Source organism: Orcinus orca, chromosome 2, assembly GCF_937001465.1.
Source record: "Orcinus orca chromosome 2, mOrcOrc1.1, whole genome shotgun sequence".
Classification (NCBI taxonomy): Eukaryota; Metazoa; Chordata; class Mammalia; order Artiodactyla; family Delphinidae; genus Orcinus; species Orcinus orca.
Genome location: NC_064560.1, coordinates 81,624,435 through 81,644,692, shown reverse-complemented (window position 1 = coordinate 81,644,692; position 20,258 = coordinate 81,624,435). Strand labels below are relative to the sequence as shown.

Below are 20,258 nucleotides of genomic sequence, written 5' to 3'. Positions count from 1 at the left end.
ACAAAAATAGCCGTGTTTAAAAAAAAAAAGGTCCTGGTTAGTGTTGCCTGTAAAAGTTGGTTTTGTTTATATATGCAACCTAGAGTGTACTGACCCTAAATATACATCCCATCAGTGATACACGTTTTAAGACCACTTATTTAAGGTCAACTGAATTTTATATTTTGCGAGCACGTCCGTCTTTATAGTGTTTGGAGAATGACACCAGGGCGTTCGGTTTCCAGGTCCCAGTGCTCGGCAGTGGGGGACGCGTGGGGAGCATGTTTTCCCGGGGAGCCGAGCCAGGGTGTGGAGGGGAGTGTGTGGCTCTGTTGTTGTGGCTCCACACAGCTCCTTTTGGAGACGACTGATGGAGCTGATCACAGCTAGACTTCTCGACCTTTTCTTTTTGCGGGGTAGCGGGTGACATTTTTTTTTTTTCTCCAACATTTCTCAGCTTAATTTATAAAGTCTGTGGCTCCAGAATTCCACAAGAGTGAGGTTAAGTGGTGGCATAGCTTATGGAGAGGCAGAAAGGTTGTCAGGGGACTTCCCTGTGACCTGTTCCTCTGAGTGAGTCCTGCCCGGCTTGGTGACCTCATGTTTATGACATTGCTCTGCCTGGGCCGGATATTGCCAGGGCATCCCCTGTGCCATGCAGGAGACAGTCACATTCGTGCCTCCTCTGCGGTGGCACTGGGAGAATTGGAGTGAAGAATCTCATTGTCCTTCACTTTTAGATACCGCATGGTTTCTATATTGATTTCTTCGTTTGACCCCAAATTTAAAATGTCTAGGTGGGGAAAAAAAAATTGTGTGTGTGTTTTGGTGGGGGGAAGGTATCTTTTTTGTTGTTGTTACTGTTACTATTCAGTGTCTTGCTTTATAGTCAGCGTATGTGCCTGTAAAGATTTCTGCTTTTTAGAAACATTTCTGTTTTGGTCTCCTATGTGGTCACTTTCTGTTCCTGTAGTATTTTGAGGCAGGAGCACGTATTGGTCTTAGGATTTTACCACCCTAGTGATTTAAATATTTTTCCCACACTTCCTTCCAGGCCTTTTCCATGTTTACATAATTCTTCTATTTCCTGGAGTAGGTAGACTTTTGTTTCTTTCAGCCAGGTACTTTCTGTATTGCTATCGTTAATGATTCCAGATTGTCCATCTTTTGACTCTGTCATCATTTACTTAATCAGCCTCTGTCTTCTTTCCTGTGATTTGTTATTTCATGAATATCTTCATGCGTGCAGCTTTTCCTTCTTGGGACTCTTTCATTCATTCATTCATTCAGCCATGTGCTGGGCTTTGTACTCCACACAAAGTATACAGTCTCTGTCCTCCTGGAGCTCAGAGTTTAGTTTATAAAGCACAAAAACAAAAAAGCAGAATCACAACTGTAACAAACATCAATGAGGAAGGGGATGTGTCCCAGTATGGGGTGGCAGTTTAGACTGAGCATGGGCTCTGGAGTCAGACCTGGCTGGGTTCAAACCCAGCTTTGCCACTCATGACCTCTGACCTTGGGCAGGCTGGTTCACCTCTCTGCCTCAGTGTTCATCTGTGAAATGGCGCTTACCTCATAGGGTCTTGTAAGGGTTAAAAGAGGTATTCCATGTAAAGTCCTCACAGGGCACCCGGCACCTCATAGAGTCTTAACTTGCTGTGATCATCATTCTAGAGAAAGAATCCTTTTTTTTTTTAAATTTTTGAATTTTATTATATTTATTTTTTTATACAGCAGGTTCTTATTAGTCATCTGTTTTATACACATCAGTGTATACATGTCAGTCCCAATCACCCAGTTCATCACACCCCCCCCCCCCACAACTGCTTTCCCCCCTTGGTGTCCATACATTTGTTCTCTACATCTGTGTCTCAACTTCTGCCCTGCAAACCCGTTCATCTGTACCATTCTTCTAGGCTCCACATACATGTGTTAATATATGATATTTCTTTTTCTCTTTCTGACTTACTTCACTCTGTATGACAGTCTCTAGATCCGTCCATGTCTCAACAAATGACTCAATCTCGTTCCTTTTTATGGCTGAGTAATATTCCATAGTATAAATATGTGCCAACTTCTTTATCCATTTGTCTGTTGATGGGCATTTAGGTTGCTTCCATGACCTGGCTATTGTAAATAGTGCTGCAATGAACATTGGGGTGCACGTGTCTTTTTGAATTATGGTTTTCTCAGAGTATATGCCCAGTAGTGGGATTGCTGGGTCATACGGTAATTCTATTTTTAGTTTTTTAAGGAACCTCCATACTGTTCTCCATAGTGGCTCTATCAATTTACATTCCCACCAACAGTGCAAGAGGGTTCCCTTTTTAGAGAAAGAATCCTTGAGATACATTATCAGGACTTCCTTAGACTGTAGTGCAAAGTTTGACTCAAAGACACGGAGGGCACACTGTGGTGTCCTGCTCCCTCGACCCACCTTGTGCTGCTCAGTCTCTGGCCGTCACAGCCCAGTGTATTCTTTTGTTGCCCTCTAGCTCACCTTCCTTCAATCAGCCTGCCTTTTAGTAACATGTTTGTTCATTGTTTCCAAATATGAGAGCTTCAAGACGCCAGGAGAAAGGAGAACATCATGATTCTGATCAGAAAAGGAAGTCTGTGGACCTCCTTTGGGGTTTGACAGCGCCCGTCTTCAGTGCTTGTCATGACGTGCGGTCTTGCTGAGACTGAGAAGGTGTGATGCGTATCAGAGCTCAGGTGGGCGTCAGGGGCCAAGCACCTGGGCCAAGAGCGCAGCAGGCCTGGCTCCCAGCCCGACACTTAGTAGTTGTGCAGCCTCCCTGTGGCTCAGCTCTTCACCTAGGAGGTGGAGATGACGAGAGTGGCTGCTGAAGAGTTGTGAGGTTTAAATGGGATCGAGGACCACAGGGCACCTGTAACCCGTAGCAAGTGCTCCGTAGGTGTCAGCGATTAAAGGGACTGTTGGAACATTTTCAGTTCTTCTGTATTTTCAGGGGAGATTGTGTACCGCCATGGTGGCTTCTAGTTTGGAGATTGGGGCATGTCTCTGGACACATCTCTGGGGAGGGGCCATGGTCTCTGTCCTGGGACAGCACAGGTGTCAGTGCCTTTTTTGACCACCCCTGGCCTTCTCTTGGAGCTGTTGTGAACAGTTTCTCCTGTGTTTGAGGGATCAGAAATTCCTTGAAAACTTCAAACAGAGTAGGGGAAGAAGACATTTGTAAAAGACTGAATTTGGTAGGGAGCATTTAGAAATCACTGCCCCAGTTGTCTCAAAGGTTCCCTTTCACTTGCCTTGCTCAGAGTGTCAAGGGCTGAAGGTCACGTGTGGCACCCGCTTCTGCCAGGGCTGAACTTTTAGTTGGACTTGGCAGAACGTGTCACCAGCTTGTGATGTTCTCTTAAAAACAGAAAGTAAATGTGGCAAAAGTTAACAATTGGCAAATTTAGGTGAAGGGTATATTGTGTTTATTGTACTTTTCTTTAACGTTTTCATAAGTTTGAAATTTTTTAATGTAAAAAAGTTGAGGAACACTCTTAGGTGCCTTGTACATTGTAGGTGATAGGTATTCATTATTAAGTGTAATTCTTTAGGTAAGGGCTTTGTGTATGTGTGTAGCCTCTTCCACATAAACTGGATACGTAAAAATGAGAATCTACAGAAAATTTGTTCAGTTTCTCTAGTTAAAAAACAAAATGAATGTAAGGCATTACCTTTTGTACCCAATGAATGTGGGTAGATAAAATATTTGCATAGATTTAGGACATAAGTCCTACTTACTTTTCCTAAGGACAGGTGAGAAAAATCTCCACCATTAAATAAATTTATTTCCCCATCTCCTCCATTACAGCCGTAGTCCCTGCCTACCTTCTACTGCCAAGGGTAGCCGCAAAGTTTAATCAGAAAGTGTCTAGGAATCAGCTTTCATTTCCTTAGAACTTGTTCTAACTTAGCAGGGCTATTTGATTGGTGAGGCAGCAAAATATTACTTACATTGAACAGGGGTCCCCAACCCCTGGGCCACGGAGTGGTATCGGTCCATGGCCTGTTAGGAACCAGGCCGCACAGCAGGAGGTGAGCAGTGGGCGAGCGAGCGAAGCTTCATCTGTATTTATAGCTGTTCCCCATCACTCGCATTACCGCCTGAGCTGCACCTCCTGTCAGCATTATGGTGAGTTGTGTAATTATTTCATTATATATTGCAATGTAATAATAATAGAAATAAAGTACACAATAAATGAAAAGCGCTTGAATTGTCCCAAAGCCATCCCCCCACCCCCCGGTCTGTGGAAAAATTGTCCTCCATGAAACTGGTCCCTGGTGCCAAAAAGGTTGGGGACCGCTGATATAGAATAATTAATCAACATTCAACCAATGTGAATTGATGGACCTTTTTTTTGCAACAGGATAATCTACAGGGGTACAAAACGCAAAATAAATTTCTGAATAAGGAAATCTTGGAACTCTCAGCTCTACGGAGAAATGCAGAAAGAAGAGAGAGGGATCTGATGGCAAAGGTGGGTCAGGACGGTTATATTCTATTATCTGGTGGGAGGTATGATTCAGAAACCATTTAAAAATGGACACGCTTTAAAATCAGTTCAACCCACATGCTTGGAGGGTGTGGTTATTGATACCAGATTATATTTAAAGTATATAAAGTGCGTAGCACTGTGTTTAGTTTCACTTCGTGATGAAGACGAATAGAAATGTCCTGAGAGGTGGCTTTTATTCACACATATAATGAAGTTTACAGAAAAAAAATTAAATACAATTCTAAGGTTATTTGGATCTTGATTTATGCTACTGAGTTGTGTGACTCAGTTTCTTATCTATAAATGGGGATGGTGAGGGTGATGCCCCCTCTGTGAACCTGATAGGGTTGTTTTGAGAGTTAGATGTGACTGTGGCGGGAAAGGGCTTTGCAGGGTGTAGAGACATCACAGACTTCCCAGTTACAATCAAATGAAGCTCAGCGACACTGTGTCAGCAGCTGTTGTATGCCTCATATACCTTTTGAACAGTCCTCAGGACATCTTCCCAAACCTTGTTCCTGCATGTTTCCCAGGCGTGTATTGATTTGTCTGGTAAGGTAGCAGATGAGAGCTAGTTCTGGGTCACAGCGTCCTAGGAAAGTATTGATGTTGCATGGGATGGCTGCTTGGGGCTCGTGTCCAAGTGGCACTCAGCTTGATCTCAGGAATGGGTGTGTGGCCTGGTTTCTGCTGCTCACCTCAACCCTGTCCAGAACTGATATGTGTGTTGACGTGCAGAGGCCTTATTACCAGTACTTCTGTGTCATACCCCCTAGAAGGAAGACGGGGCCCATGTGGGCCATTTAAATAAGACAGGTGGCCTGTGGCATAAATTCATCTCTTGTCTTTTTTTTTTTTTTTTTGCGGTACACGGGCCTCTCACTGTTGTGGCCTCTCCCGTTGCGGAGCACAGGCTCCGGACGCACAGGCTCAGCGGCCATGGCTCACGGGCGCAGCCACTCGGCGGCATGTGGGATCTTCCCGGACCGGGGCACGAACCCGTGTCCCCTGCATCGGCAGGCAGACTCTCAACCACTGCGCCACCAGGGAAGCCCCATCTCTTGTCTTTGATACAGTCTCTCTCTGGCTCACTTGCCAGTGGTTCTTGGCTTGTCATTCTTTGATTGCTTGAGGTACTTAAGGATTGCTCTTCCTGTGTCTCTGTCTGATTGGAGGTAACTACCACATTCTCTGTAGTATTCTAGCCTGGAAGCCAAGCTCTGCCAGATAGAAAGCAAATACTTGATACTGCTCCAAGAAATGAAGACACCAGTTTGCTCAGAAGAACAGGGGCCTTCTCGGGATGTCATAGCCCAGCTGCTGGAGGATGCTCTGCAGGTTGAGAGCCCGGAGCATCCGGAGCAAGCATTCGTTAAACCTCATCTCGTCAGGTAAAGGTGCTAGCGACTGTTGGGGATAGTGGGACCCATTTCTCAGGCCCCTCTTTCAACAGCAGTAGCCATTCATTGAGAACTTTACACAATTCTCCGTGTCTGGTTTGATGCTCATGACAAGGACCGTCCAGTCATTAGAACAGATAATGTCATCAGTCTTGCTGTAATAATCAAGTAACAGAGCTGGGGTTCAGCCTAAGTTTTCATTCCAAGACCTTTCTGCCATGTACCCTGCCAACATGGGTGGTAGCCAGTCCTGCTGCAAGAGGAGCCCGTCTTCCTAGGAGTAGAACCCTCTCCAGAGACATGGCTGCACCCACGGGTAGTTTGAAAGCCAAGAGGGACCCTAAGTGGAAAATTGGGTCTTCTCTGTAAGGGAAGGACACTTGGGTAACCTGATTCAGTGGTTCAGAACTCATTGAGGGTCTGATACAAGCTGTTGACACCCTTGGCCCCAAAATGCAGTTGGACACACACACAGTATTGCATATACTTTTCAGAAAATCGTGGAGTGTGGAAGCGCGTGATGGATCTTGGATTAAGAACCTTCATATCCTAGTTTCTTAAAACTGAGATTCATGAAATACTGGCTCAAGGAGAAATCTGCAAATCCACTCAGTCCCGTCTCCTCCTGTCTCCGCCCCCTTGCCCCTCTGGCAGCCCTGTGCCTAGGCCCTGCTCGCTGCTGTGGCTCAGCTTCTCCAGCCCCACCCCTGCCCCAGGGGAAGCCTGGCTTCAGCTTGACCCACTCTTTCCCTTCTCTGCGCTTACAGCACTGGCCTGCCTTGTCCATGTTACTCAGTCGACAGGTAAAACTATGCTGTCAGATTGCGACCAACGCCATTGTTACAAAACTCTTACGGAGGCCTGTGTGCCGGGAGCCGTGCCAAGGGCCTTATGTGCAGGCTTGTATTTAACGCAGCTCAGCCAGGCAGATGTTTGTATCCTTGCTCAGAAAATGCTGAAGCTGAGGTTAGGGAGGTGATGTAACTTGCCCAGGTCACACAGATGGTGAGTGGCAAGGACGTGGCCCCAGACTGGGCAGCCCCATTCCCAGGCCAGGAGCGCTGTCTTCATGCTGTGCGCTTGTGCTCTGTCCGCAGTGGCGGGGGACTCCCGTGAGGGCGGCCTAGCAGTCTGTCCTGAGGGCACCACGTCTTCTTCCTGCTTGTGTTTTAGGCTCTTACTATTCATGTTGTATCTTTTCAAACTTCATGTATGACTAGAACAATAGCTGTGTATATTGATTTACTTTGAACTTTTCATTATGGAAAATTTCAAACATACAAAGTAGTAGACGGAATCATATGATAACCCCCATATGCAACCTGTTACCCAATAATTTAGCAATTATTAACATTTTGGTAATCCTGTTTCTTCGTACCATTCCCTTCCAAAGTTTTTTTTTTTTTTTCCCCTGGAATATTTTAAAGCAAATATCAGACATGTCATTTCAGCTTTAAACACTTCAATATGTACCTCTAATTGAAGACATGTTTTAATATGCTAATCCTACCATATTCATACCTTTTTGCAACTTATTTCTTTCAACATTGTTTTCTGAAATTATACAGGTTGATACGTGTAGCTCCTGAGAATTTTTTTTTACTTGCCTCACAGCTTCACATTTTTATTCCTTCTCTCATGGTGAACACTTAGAATGGTTCCATTTTTCCTTGTTACAAACCGTGGTGCAGTAAACATCGTGGTACATGTATCCATGTGTCCGTGTGTCTGCGTGAGAGAGTCTCTCCAGGGTGTAGGCTAGAAGTGGAATTCCTGACCTATAGGGAATGCATATCTTCAGCTCTGCTAGATCTGATTTCCGAAGTTCTTGTACAGGTTTACACACTCAGCAGCAGTGTGTGAAAGGCCTTTGTATTGGTTTTCTATGACTGCCGTAACAAATTATTGTTTTAAGCCAATAAGTTTGTGATACATATTTATTATGCAACAGTTCTGTCGGTCAAGCAGCCCAGCATGGTCTCGCTGGATGAAAGTCAGGGTATTAGCAGTGCTGCGTTCCTTTCTGGAGGCTCTAGGAGACAGTTTGTGTCCTTTCTTATTCAAGATGTTGGCAGAATACAGTTCCTTCTGGTTGTAGGACTAGGTCTCTATTTCCTTGCTGCCTGTCAGGTGTGGCCATTCCCAGCTTCTGGAGGCCACCTGCATTCCTTGGCTTGTGGCCGCCGCCTTCCATCTTCAAAGTCAGCAACCGTGGGTCCAGGCCCTCTCCCACTTCACATCCTTCCTGCCTCTTCTTCCTTTGTCGCATCTCTGGTCCACTCTTCTGCCTTCCTCTTCCACTTTAAGGGCTCCTGTGTTTACTGTGGTCCCACCCGGCTAACCCAGGATAATCTCCCCGTCTTAAGTTCTGTAACTGTAATTCCACATGCCGTAACGTGACATATTCACAGATTCCAGGGACATTTTTGGGGGCCATTATTCTACCTACCACAGCAGAATAATTCTTTTTCTTTTTAAGAATTAAAAAGAATTCTTAATTCTTTGTCATCCCTAATGTCTTACAAATGTTTTCTCCCTTGTCTTTTCACTTTTTAAAACATTTTTCGAGCATAAGTGTTATGGGTGTGTATATGTAGGCTATATAAACATACATGCACATGTATATTAATGTAGCCAAATTTATCAGCCTTGTATTTGCAGTATTGCTTGTATTTTCTTTTGTGCTTTTCACATTTAGCACCTCAGCCATCTAGAATTGATTATTTTCCTGTATAGTATCAAGGAAAGATCTAACGTAATTTTTTCCCATATAGATAGCCAGTTATTCGCACCCTGTTTATTGAGAAGTTTATTATTTCCTGAGTTGAAATGCCTGGTCATATATCAAAATGCCATTTACACATGGGTAGATTTCTAGGTTCTCTTTTCTGTTTCATTGGCCTTTTTGCCACATTGCATCATTTAATTTTTCCTTTTGTTTTTCTCAACAGTGAATATGACATTTATGGGTTTAGGACTGTCCCAGAGGATGACGAGGAAGAGAAGTTGGTTGCCAAAGTCCGAGCATTGGACCTGAAGACTCTCTACCTCACAGAAAACCAGGAGGTTTCCACTGGCGTCAAGTGGGAAAACTATTTTGCGAGCACAGTGAACAGGGAGATGATGTGCTCTCCAGAATTGAAGAACCTGATCCGCGCGGGCATTCCACATGAGCACCGTTCCAAGGTGTGGAAGTGGTGTGTGGACCTTCACACCAGGAAATTCAAGGACAGCATTAAGCCTGGTTACTTCCAGACCTTGCTTCAGAAGGCTCTGGAGAAACAGAACCCGGCCTCCAAGCAGATCGAGCTGGACCTGCTGCGGACTCTGCCCAACAACAAACATTACTCGTGCCCCACCTCGGAAGGCATACAGAAGCTGCGCAACGTCCTGCTCGCCTTCTCCTGGCGGAATCCAGACATTGGCTACTGCCAAGGTCTAAACAGGTGGGTGCCTGGACCACGAGGTCTCCTCTCTGCTGTTAAGATAACTTGTAGCTCCAGGCACTGCCTGACAGCCCCCTCCCCTCCTGGTGAGCCAAGAAAAACCAGTCTTTTAAGGGAAATAAATATCAATAGCTGCAGTAAGCTAGTTTTAATTATGCAGTATCCCCAATTCTAGAATAATTGAGAGAAACAGACATGCTTTTGGAAAGTATTGGCTTGGCCAAAAAGTTCGTTTGGGTTTTCTGAATGAACTTTTTGGCCAATCCAATATTAAGAACACCAAAGTCAAACTATTTGGAACAACAAAATGAGAAATCATTTTGATTCCTTGTTGTTCTCATCACACTCAGGTTTTGATCAGAAGTTTGCTATCATTCATTTATAATGCTCGATGTGAAAACAAGGCCACTGCTTGTTTATTTATACAGGATCTTTGTCAATCAGGAGGTTGCCCCAAACAATTTTTCAGCTGGTTAAACCTAGCCCTTGAAGAGCCCAAACTCTTATTTTTTTGGATGAGAGCCTTCTGCAGGTCTGGCATACAGGCAGAGGACACTGAAAAGCCTCTCCCCTTCTCTAAATGATCCAGGCTCCTCATTCTGAGCTGAGCTGCACCGGGATGAGGCCACGGGAGGTACTGAGGTCTGTTCTCCATGGAGCTGCTCCCCATCACTGGACTTTGAGTGCTTGTGGCTGCTTTTTACCTCCTGTCTGTCTCTTACCTCGCTGGTGCACTTCTGCTGCTGTCATTAGAGTCCTTTTATATTCCTCTGTGTAATCAGAGTAGGTAACCAAGCTTGCTAGAAATATGGAGAAAGAATGAAGAAGCTCCATGTGCCACCTTTAGCAGTTCTCCTTAAGTCAAGTGCATGCGTTGAGTTTTGAATGCTGAAGTTTATTCTGGCAGCTCATGGGCCTTTTTAATCCTCATCTGTGCTGGATACTGACCTCCAGATAAGGGCTATCTATTTGCATCTGAAATGAGAGTATTGCAGGAAGAAAAGCTTTTAAACTGGAATGTTAGTTGGTTAAGACCTGAAACCAATGGTTTCCAGGAAGTCATGGACAGGGTGCCCTCTCTGGGTCCTGAAAGTAAAAGGGACTGTGGCTGCTCCTCGATGGTCCCCATTTAAAAAAAAAAAAAAGCCTGTAAATAAGTTATTGCCTAACAAAGCAGCCTTGTTTTGCTTAAATGCACAGTTCACATTGTATACTCAGTCTAAAAATTCCTGGAAGCTAAAAACCTCCGAAACTTAAGGGATCTTGGCGAGGACTCGAGCATGCCTGTTAGGGGTGCAGTAACACCCCATTTATCTGACATTGTCATGGAATCAGCTGTTCCACACATAAGGAGACTTTCCAGAAAATTAAATCTTTCTCCGTACCATCATCATTAGGACCTCTAAATTTTAACCGTTTTACTGGACTTCTTTTCTCCACATTATTTTGTACATGAGAACAGAACTGTGAACCCAGAACTTCAGCAGAAGAATGCTAGCCTTTCCTCAGTGATTCAGGCCTGTCATCTGGAACATCAGTTAACTAAAAGTGATGTCGTCAAAGGCTCTGCTCTTTTCAGTCTCTCTACCCTTTCTCCTGGCGTCCGCAGGTGCTGTGCATGTCCTGGTTTTCTCTCCCTGTCCATCTCTACCTGTTGTAACCTTTCTGCTCTCCATCCCATTCATGCCTACTCAAGGCATCCCCTTCCCAGTTCTTTTTTTTTTTTAACCTTTTGAGATTTCATTATAATTTTATCCAAGGAAGAAAACAAAAACAGATTCTGAGAAGCGACTCTGGGGTTTTCCATAAGTGATGCACAGAAGCTTCATGTCGCGAGCAGAGCTTCTTGGATATGTAGAGGGGGCTTTTCTCTTGCCTCTTCCTTTTCAGCCTTCTGCCCTGAATGCCCGCTTAGAGCCAAACCTGGGGTTACTGGATGAGTAACCTCTCAGTGGTGACCATGTAACTAGCCAGACCCAAGTTTCCATTGTGAGTGACGTAACAGGTGATACATACGGTCCCCTTTCCCACCCCACGTGTGTGCCGTGGATGCAGTTCTTTGAGAAAGCCCCACCGCAGTGATTCATTTGTCTGAAGCCCCGTTTCAAGTAGACTGGTATCAAGAAAGTTGTTTTTAAACCATCATGTGTTCTTTTCCCCTTATATTCACCCCTGGATTTTTTGTGCATAAAAGGATTAGTTGGAACTTCTTGAACAAAAAACTCGAAGAATTAGCTGCATTAGCAAAAATCTTATCGTGAAAACATTTTAAAAAATGAGGCTGGCTGCTCATTGGGAAACAATTTCATCATCTTTAAACAAAAACCAAATGAAGGAATGTGGATGTAGCTTTGCTTCTCAAACTAGGAAATGCCACCCTCGCCAAGGAACACTCGTTTAGTGTTCTTTCTTGGAGAACTAGAAGTTGCTGTGGCCGTGAGAGAGTGCAGCATACTGCAGAGGCCTCTGTGAAGACGGGCCGTGCTGCCCGGGTCTGGGCTAGGAGGCTGGCGCTCACCTTGTTCTCCGTTTGCTTGTAGATTGGTGGCAGTGGCCCTCCTATACTTGGAACAAGAAGACGCTTTCTGGTGTCTAGTCACCATAGTGGAAGTTTTCATGCCTCGAGACTATTACACAAAGACTCTTTTAGGATCCCAGGTACTTCTAAAAATATTGTGCTTCAAGTCAAAAACCTGTAGAATTAGAGCTGAAATGTGGCCTGAATTAAGCCTTGGTGGGGGAGGCTCCATGTGTGTGGACCCCTGAACAAGGTGCACACCGAGGCTGGGCCTGCCCTGGAGACTGGGCTGGGCTGCTTGTGAGCAAGTGCCGGGTCAGGCTCACTTAGTGCCCTGGAGGCCAGCAGAGTGATTGCTACATCCAGAGAGAAACAGACCAGGCCTGCAGACCTGCTCTGTGGTCACTGCTCAGCACTGTCTACCCCGGGCTCGGCCTGCCTGGCCAGCTAAGTCACAATCCAGGGGTGCCTGGGGAGCTTGGTGTGTTAGCTTGGGTTCTCCAAGAAGTGGAGACCAAGGCAGAAGCAGATGTGCCAGAGATTTTGAGGAAAAAGACCTGTGAAGGATCTAGGGGAGGGACTGGGAAAGGCCCCGTGAACCCCCGGACCAGGGGAAGGAAGGAGGTTTGGGTAGGTGGCAAAAATCCCAGCCTACTGTGAGGTTCTGAGAAAGTTTCGGCCAGGCCCGTGTGGCGTCCTCAAGCCAACGTCACCTGTTAAAAGGTGCACACATCTCAGTGGGAACGGGCTGCATTAGCGCCCTCCCTGCTCACTCACTGGCTGGAAGCAGCGGGGGCGACATGGATCCAGAGGGGCAGCGCTGGGGCTGTCAGTACTGCCCACAGCAGGAGATCTAAACAAGCACAGTTCATGCCCACCACGCCTGGAGTCTGAAGCCAGGGGGCGGGTAGGATGATGTGGGCTGGGAGAGTCCAGGGGTTCTGTCTCCACTTGGGACAGTCCCGACCCTGGACCAGACCCTTGGCCATTGCAGCCCAGGGCATCTCTTCCCTCTGCTGGGCTGGGGGTGCTGCCGTGACTGGCTTCTGTAATGGCCTTTCCCTGCTTCCCCACTGGCAGCCCTCCTCCTGTGTCTGACATTTGGTCCAGTCCTGCCCAAGAGCCTTTTTTTCTCTTGACCGCAGCTGTGCCCGTGTCTGTGCTCGTTGCATCCTCTTCTCCAGGTTCGTGCCAGTGCTTGGCCTGCCTGCTCACAGCCACTCCTTGCCCTCACTGCTCTACTCCTGTCCTGACAGCTGGCCCGCAGGCTGTCTCCCAGCTCCTGTGTCGGCCAGCGGAGGAGGGCGCGGCAGCTGAAGGCAGTTTTCTCCCTCTCCGTCCTGGGTACTGCCTCTGCCGGTGACTGTCTCCTCCGTGGTGCCAGCTCCTGTCTGGCGGGTTCTTCATGCCAGCGGGAACCTCCCTGCTCCAGCCTGGGGGTGGCTTCCTGCCCTGGCCTCTGGACTGCCTCGCTATCAACTGTTTGGTTTCTCAGCTTTTCCGTCACCAGTGTGACTGTTGCCCTGGGTAAATCCCTGTTATAAATGTTTAGCGTGGCTTCTGTTTGCCTAGTTGAGCCCTGAATTTTACTTTCTATTTGCATTTCTGCCTCTGGAGGGATCCTCATTACTGCCCTCTGTTACCACCTGTACTGCCCCCTCACCCGCTAGTTCCCCAGGCCAGGAACTCGAGTCAGCCTGCACCACTCCTTCCTCTCTCTCTGTGTCCCTGGAGTTGCTGTTTCTGATCACTGCCACCGCCTGGCGGCTCTCAGATCGGTTCTCTCATTCGCTCCTCACTGTTAGGTCACCATCCTCTCTCCTGCATCACTGCAGTTGCCTCATCTCCTCTCTTCCTGCCTTCACTCACCCAGCCCTTCTGTCCGCCTCACTCACAGATTCAGCCATATCCTCACCACCCCCCGCGCCCACCCCCCGCCTTCCGGGCAGAGCCCAGCCTCCTTCCACACCCTGACCTGCCCGTTTGCTGGGCTGCTGGGAGCGCAGCATGCCCTGTGATGGAGCCCTTGTCCTCTGGTGGTACGCCATTCTCTGTGTACTTTTGTACACAGTTCCACTACCTAGATGGCATTGCCCCGCTTACCTCCCTAGAAAGCTGCTGCTCAGCCTGAGCTCACGTGCCCCTTCCTCTGTGATGCTTTCCCGCCTTCCCAAAGCTGACTTCAGAGCCCGCTCCCGTTCCCACTGCTCTGGCCCAGGCCTCGGTGACAGTGGTTATCATCCTGGGTCGTCCTGCGTGCTTGCTTGTCTTCCAGCTTAAGGGCTGCAGCCCTGTCTTTCATTTTAGTGTCTCTCGCACCCAGAAGTGAGTGTCTGAATTCACGTGAGCTCTTTGCCCAGGGAAAGGGAGCCCCAGCCCATTGCTAGCAGCCACACAGCTGCACAAAGCCACGTGAGTGGAGGTATGGTTATCCCCATTTTACTTGGGAGAAAACTGAGGATCAAATCCACTAAGCATCTTGCCTGAGGTGCCACCACGGAGAGCCCAAGCTGGGGTTTGGCCTCAGACATCTGTGGCTCTGGGCCCAGGCTCTCCCCCTGCCCCGCCACTGCCTCTTGGAGTGCTGTGGGAGGATGGCAGGAGGGTGAGCTTTGCCCTTCCTACAGAGCGGGCTTTCCTTTGGGTTCCTGTCCCAGCTACATGGATGTCACCTGATCCCGGAGAAGCCCATCTGGTCTCCCTGTGATCGCTTCACTTTGCTAATTAAACTAGAGATTAGTTTTTGTTAAGATAGTGGGTAAACTAGTAGGAAATGAACAGCAGTGGGAAGAGGCAGCTGGCACAGTCAGGTGCGAATAAAGAGGTCAGTAAAGAAAGTTTTATATGTTCATGGACACCTGGAAGCTAGTAGCTTCAAAATTTCAGGTGGGGGCTTCCCTGGTGGCGCAGTGGTTGAGAGTCCACCTGCCAATGCAGGGGACACGGGTTCGTGCCCCGGTCCGGGAGGATCCCACGTGCCGTGGAGCGGCTGGGCCCATGAGCCACGGCCGCTGAGCCTGCGTGTCCGGAGCCTGTGCTCCACAACGGGAGAGGCCATTGTGGGAGAGGCCCGCGTACCGCAAAAAAAAAAAAAAAAAAAAAAATTCAGATGACTCAGTGTTTCTGAATGAGAAAAATGAAGCACTGATCTTTCTTAGTTCCACTGAGGTGTGGTTGAGCACATCAGTGCTCGGTGTGCTTGGGCTCGGGGTTACATGGCTGGGTTGGAAGACAGGCCCTGTCCTGGAGCTGTGGAGCTTGGCCACATCACTTAACATCTCTGTGCCTCAGTTTCCCTGTCTGTAAGATGAGTGTCATATTCTCCTCTTATAGAGTGTCTGAGGTTGAATTCCGATGATGCATTAGAAGAGTTTAATATGATTAGAACACTGTAAAAACTCAATCAAATTATTATTAATAGTGTTACTACAGGCAGAAGGGGAAGACCTATTTTAAGTATGTGAATTTAAGATAAAATTTGCCTCACATTGTCACATCAACATAAATGTAAACTCTAAAGAGACATTTTCCCCGACTTTAAGGTTTTTTAAAAAAATTTTTGGTTGCATTGGGTCTTCGTTGCTGTGTGTGGGCGTTCTCTACTTGTGACGAGCGGGGGCTACTCTTGGTTGTGGTGCGAGGGCTTCACGTTCCAGTGGCTTCTCTTGTTGTGGAGCACAGGCTCTAGGTGCACGGGCCTCAGTAGTTGTGGCGTGTGGGCTTCAGTAGTTGTGGCTTGCGGGCTCTACAGCGCAGGCTCAGTAGTTGTGGCGCACAGGCTTAGTTGCTCCGTGGCATGTGGGATCTTCCCGAACCAGGGATCCACCCTGTGTCCCCTGCATTGGCAGGTGGATTCTTTTTTTTTTTGCGGTACGCAGGCCTCTCACTGTTGTGGCCTCTCCCGTTGCGGAGCACAGGCTCCGGACGCGCAGGCTCAGCAGCCATGGCTCACGGACCTAGCTGCTCCACGGCATGTGAGATCTTCCCGGACCGGGGCACGAACCCATGTCCCCTGCATCGGCAGGTGGACTCTCAACCACTGCGCCACCAGGGAAGTCCCTCCCCCTGACTTTAAAAGTAATAGATGCTGTCTGAAGTTAGGTAATACAGAAATATATATTAAGAAAATGAAAAATCACCTGTTATCCTACCAGCTTGAGAATCACAGTTAGCATTTTGATATATTTACTTTTTACTTTTTCCCAATACATTTAGGTATCCAAATTGAGAGACTGATTATCCTGGCTGGTTCACATGACAGCATGAGCATTTTCTCATACAGTTATATAGTTTTTAACCATCATATTTGGTGGCTGTAATATTCCATTGGGTGAATGGACTTGAGGTATTTAACCATTCTCCTATGATGGACATTGCATATGGCCACTCTTAAAATGCGGATGGCTTTGTGTGTGCAGTCAGCCCCCAGCGCTGTACTTTGCGAATCGCTGTCAGCTGCCTCCTGCCAGAGCCCAGTGCCTGAGCCCCTTAACGCTGCGCTGCAGCCCAGATGCTCAGCAGCTTCTCCGTCAGTTCAGTGCACATTGTGCACCAGGACCTCGCTAGGCGCTGAGGACACAGAGATGAATACAGTCATTCCACGTCCTCTTGAGCTGAGAGGGGCTGAACAGAGGCCCGAGCAAGTGTCCCTGGCAGCCTGCCCCACGCCAGCCATCTGCCAAGCACCCGGCAGCCTCGAGAACAAGACACCATCTGCCACCTACCTGGGAGGAGAGGTGTGTGCCTCGTTCTTCTCCCATTTCAAGGCCAGCTGACTGGTCCCTTCCTCTCAGGCACTTTCAGCCCAGTCCCTCTGGGCAGAGTGCATCACATCGCCATCTCTTGGTCCAATGGTCAGCTGTCTGTGTCCCTTGCCCGTTTATAACCCCTTAAAAGTAGCACCTTGTCCTGTTGTCTCTTGTCCCCAGCCCTGGCCAGTGCTAAGCAGGAAGTGTGTGCAAATATGTAGTCGTTGTTTAAATGTTGAGGGATGGAATAGTAGCAGCAGAAAAGAAGACCCATCACTAGTGAGTGATGCTGACCCTGCCCAGTGGGAGGAGCTGGGCCTCCAGGGAAGCTGACCGAAGAAGACGTCCAGGAGTGGCCTGTCAGAGTGGCTACCGCACATGCATGCGTGGGATGCTTTTACAACTTGCCTTTCAGCTGTTGGTCCACCTATCAGAATTTTACAGAGGTGGGAAGTGGATGTGGGTGAGAAGGTGAGAGGCTGATACTTTTTGCACACTATGGGATGGTTTTATAACTTAAAAAAAAATAAATTTATTATTTTTGCCTGCACTGGGTCTTCGTTGCTGCACGCGGGCTTTCTCTACTTTCGGCGAGTGGGGGCTACTCTTCGTTGCAGTGCGCGGGCTTCTCATTGCGGTGGCTTCTCTTGTTGCAGAGCACAGGCTCGAGGCACGCGGGCTCAGTAGTTGTGGCTCACGGGCTCTAGAGCGCAGGCTCAGTAGTTGTGGTGCACGGGCTTAGTTGCTCCGCGGCACGTGGGATCTTCCTGGACCAAGGATCGAACCCGTGTCCCCTGCATTGGCAGGTGGATTCTTAATTACTGCACCACCAGGGAAGTCCTATAGCTTCTTATATACTTTTGTTTTTTAAGTCTTCCAAGAAAACTTAATTATATTTCATTTCAGCAAATTTAGATCTTCAAAATTTTGTCTCTTCTAGTCAGAAAGCAAACTGGACAAAAATGTATGTTTCCAACCATGATTCCTGTATTTTATCCTCTGTGCACCCTAGGGTGACTTTACAATTTTTTGGAATCATTTCTGTAAAAAATAATGTTTTTTAGTTTTTTAAGTTACTTTTAAAATTTTAAATTTCAACCAATGATACCTACTTGAACCTATGTAACATTCTTTTTTTAAAAAAAATTCTTGACTATATGGCTTCTATATTTTTTTTAAAAAGCAGACCTTCCTAAAAGGATAAACAATTCAGATTTTCAGAGTTTTGGATTGTCCTAAAAAAAGGACATTTTAAAATGTCATTTTAACATTTATCTAGATTGTTTTTAGTTATTTTCGTATCCCAGTAATCCCAAGAATTATCACATCTTCTATCTTATCTTGACTGATATGCAGGTGAAAGTTTGGCAGGTTTTTCTGGGATCCATTCCTAGGAGTAAGCTTGCTGTAGGGTGAGGCTTCCTGTTTCCTGGGTGTTGCCGGATTGCTCTCCTAAATGGTTGTACCGGTTCGCACTCCCCTCACAGTGTACCATTCAGGGAACGCTAAGGAGGTGATACACTTCCCGTGCAGCTGGCTCTTCCTCACTGCGCTCTCGTTCCTGGACGGCCTGGCTTTGGCCCATTGTGCATCTGTGGCTTGCTTTCCTCTGCTGGTCTCTTTCTCACGGTTTCACCACTCACCTAAGGTGACGTCACTCCACCCAGGCCCTGGAGCCTCAGCCTCGGGTCTCTGGTGGGCTGCAGTTATCCTGCTGCAGATGCCCCTCGGGCACCAGCGTGTCCCAGTCTCCCCCAGCCCAGCCCTCATTCCTGTGATCCGGCCTCAGGGAACCACTCTCTGCCCTCTCCATGCCCCTGTGGGAGGCCTGTGTATTCTGAGCACCCCTCTTCCTGACCTCTGACAGCAGAGGGGTCCGTGGGTTCATACAGACTTTACCTCTACACAGTTCTGATCCAGGCGCCCCTCTCCTCCCACCACCTTTCCTTGGTTCAGATGTTCATCACCTCTGCCCCGGGTGTGGTGGGGCCTCCATGGGGCCTTGCTTCCCCTTCAGCTTGGCCCCCTGTTTCAGGTGGAGAGATGGATCTAAAGTACAAATCCAACCACATCACTCTCCTGCTTAAAGCCTCTTAACGCTTCTCCTTCATTGCCTGCTGCGTTTTTCAAACATGAGTAATCGGGATTGGCACTAGCTTTTTTTGTTTTTTTCATCAAATTAAGTTGAATAGAGTAGAACTGTCCTACTTTGTGAGGTTAAGTATTGTTTGTGAGCTTGTTTCTCTTCTGTGCATACAGACCAGGTGATGGCTGATGTATATTTTCTTGTGGGTCACAGACAAAGGCTGGAAAAGCCCCTGGCCTGTAGGTGAGGTCTGCCCCTCAGGGACCTGGTGCTTCTGCCGGGCTGAGCTGCGTCCTTCTCACCCCTTCTGCCCAGAATCCTGTGCTCCCACTGCAGGGCTGTTCTCCTCCAGGCTTGGCTGGGACCCGTCCGGGGCTCTGTAATGCTCTGTAAACACATCTTTACCAAGCCCTGGTGGCCACAGCTATCGTAACAGTCCATACATCTGGCTTCCCCACTTGTCTTTTAGCTCCTAGAGGTCAGGGCTGAACCTGATTCAGCCCTCTGCCCAGCCCTGGCCCCTGCTTGACACAGAGCATGGAGGGGTAACAGCCACCTATTTTGATACGTGTTTACCTAAGTCTCATGTAATCTTCACAGTAGCCCTGGGAGAGAGAGATCATTAACTGTTTTCCAGATGAGGCACAGAGCTGTCTAGAACATAATCTGCCCAAGGCCACCCAGCTAGAAAGTGGTAGAGCTGAGAGCCAGACTCAGGTCCAGCTGACTCTGGAGTCCTTGCTCCCTCACTGCCCCACACAGCCCAGTAAATATTTGGTGAATGGATGTGGTGATATCACACTTCCTCTTTGGCCCGGGACTCGGGTATATGGCCCTTTGCAGCAGCACCCTCTGTATTTCCACGTGGATTAGCAAGACCGACTACACCACCGGCTCTGCAGCAGCCCATTTTCATGGGGCATTTTGAGTACCGGAGTGGCTTTCAGGCCACAGAACTCACCCCCATACACTGTGGAAAGGATGACAGTCAGGGGGCACTTGGTGAGCACCTGCAGTGTGCAAGGCAGCTGCTTCTCGGGCTCACCCCAGAGTGGGTGCAGAGCAGTCCACTCTGGGGTGAGCCCGCCACGCATTTGGAATAGCTGTGCTGCTGTGTGTTGTGATGGGCCTGCAGCCCCTCCGGGGCCCCGGATGGCCTGCTCAGTGCAGTGGCAGCCCCCGTACACTTCTCTCCTTTGCTCCCTCTCCAGGTGGACCAGCGGGTGTTCAGAGACCTCATGAGCGAGAAGCTGCCTCGACTGCATGCCCACTTTGAACAGTACAAAGTGGACTACACCCTCATCACGTTCAACTGGTTTCTGGTGGTGTTTGTGGATAGCGTCGTTAGTGACATCCTCTTTAAAATATGGGACTCCTTCCTTTACGAGGGACCAAAGGTGGGTCTGCTTGCTGCATGACTCCATGGGCAGCGGCAGTGGCAGCAGAGTGGCCGGCTTAGCTGGGACGCAGGAAGGGTGCCGAGGGGCAGAGTGATCCCAGCACAGGTGCTGCTGGAGGTTGGTCTGGGGTCGCAGGAAACTGCAGTCATTTGCTCGTTTATCA

General features: G+C 48.0%; 1 protein-coding gene across 5 annotated transcripts in view; it reads left to right on the top strand.

Annotated features, from left to right (window-relative positions):
• Nucleotides 1-20,258, top strand: part of TBC1D2B (TBC1 domain family member 2B) — an 87,471-nt gene that overhangs the window by 58,288 nt on the left and 8,925 nt on the right. For 4 of the 5 annotated variants that reach the window (XM_049706858.1, XM_004285275.4, XM_033415690.2 and 1 more), the window contains 5 exons: nt 4,369-4,479; nt 5,695-5,888; nt 8,849-9,343; nt 11,884-12,001; nt 19,907-20,092. In XM_049706858.1, the coding sequence (XP_049562815.1) occupies nt 4,369-4,479; nt 5,695-5,888; nt 8,849-9,343; nt 11,884-12,001; nt 19,907-20,092 (1,104 nt within the window). Of the gene's footprint in view, nt 1-4,368; nt 4,480-5,694; nt 5,889-8,848; nt 9,344-11,883; nt 12,002-16,076; nt 16,395-19,906; nt 20,093-20,258 lie in introns of those variants that run through there. The other variant, XM_033415692.2, reaches the window with a different exon arrangement.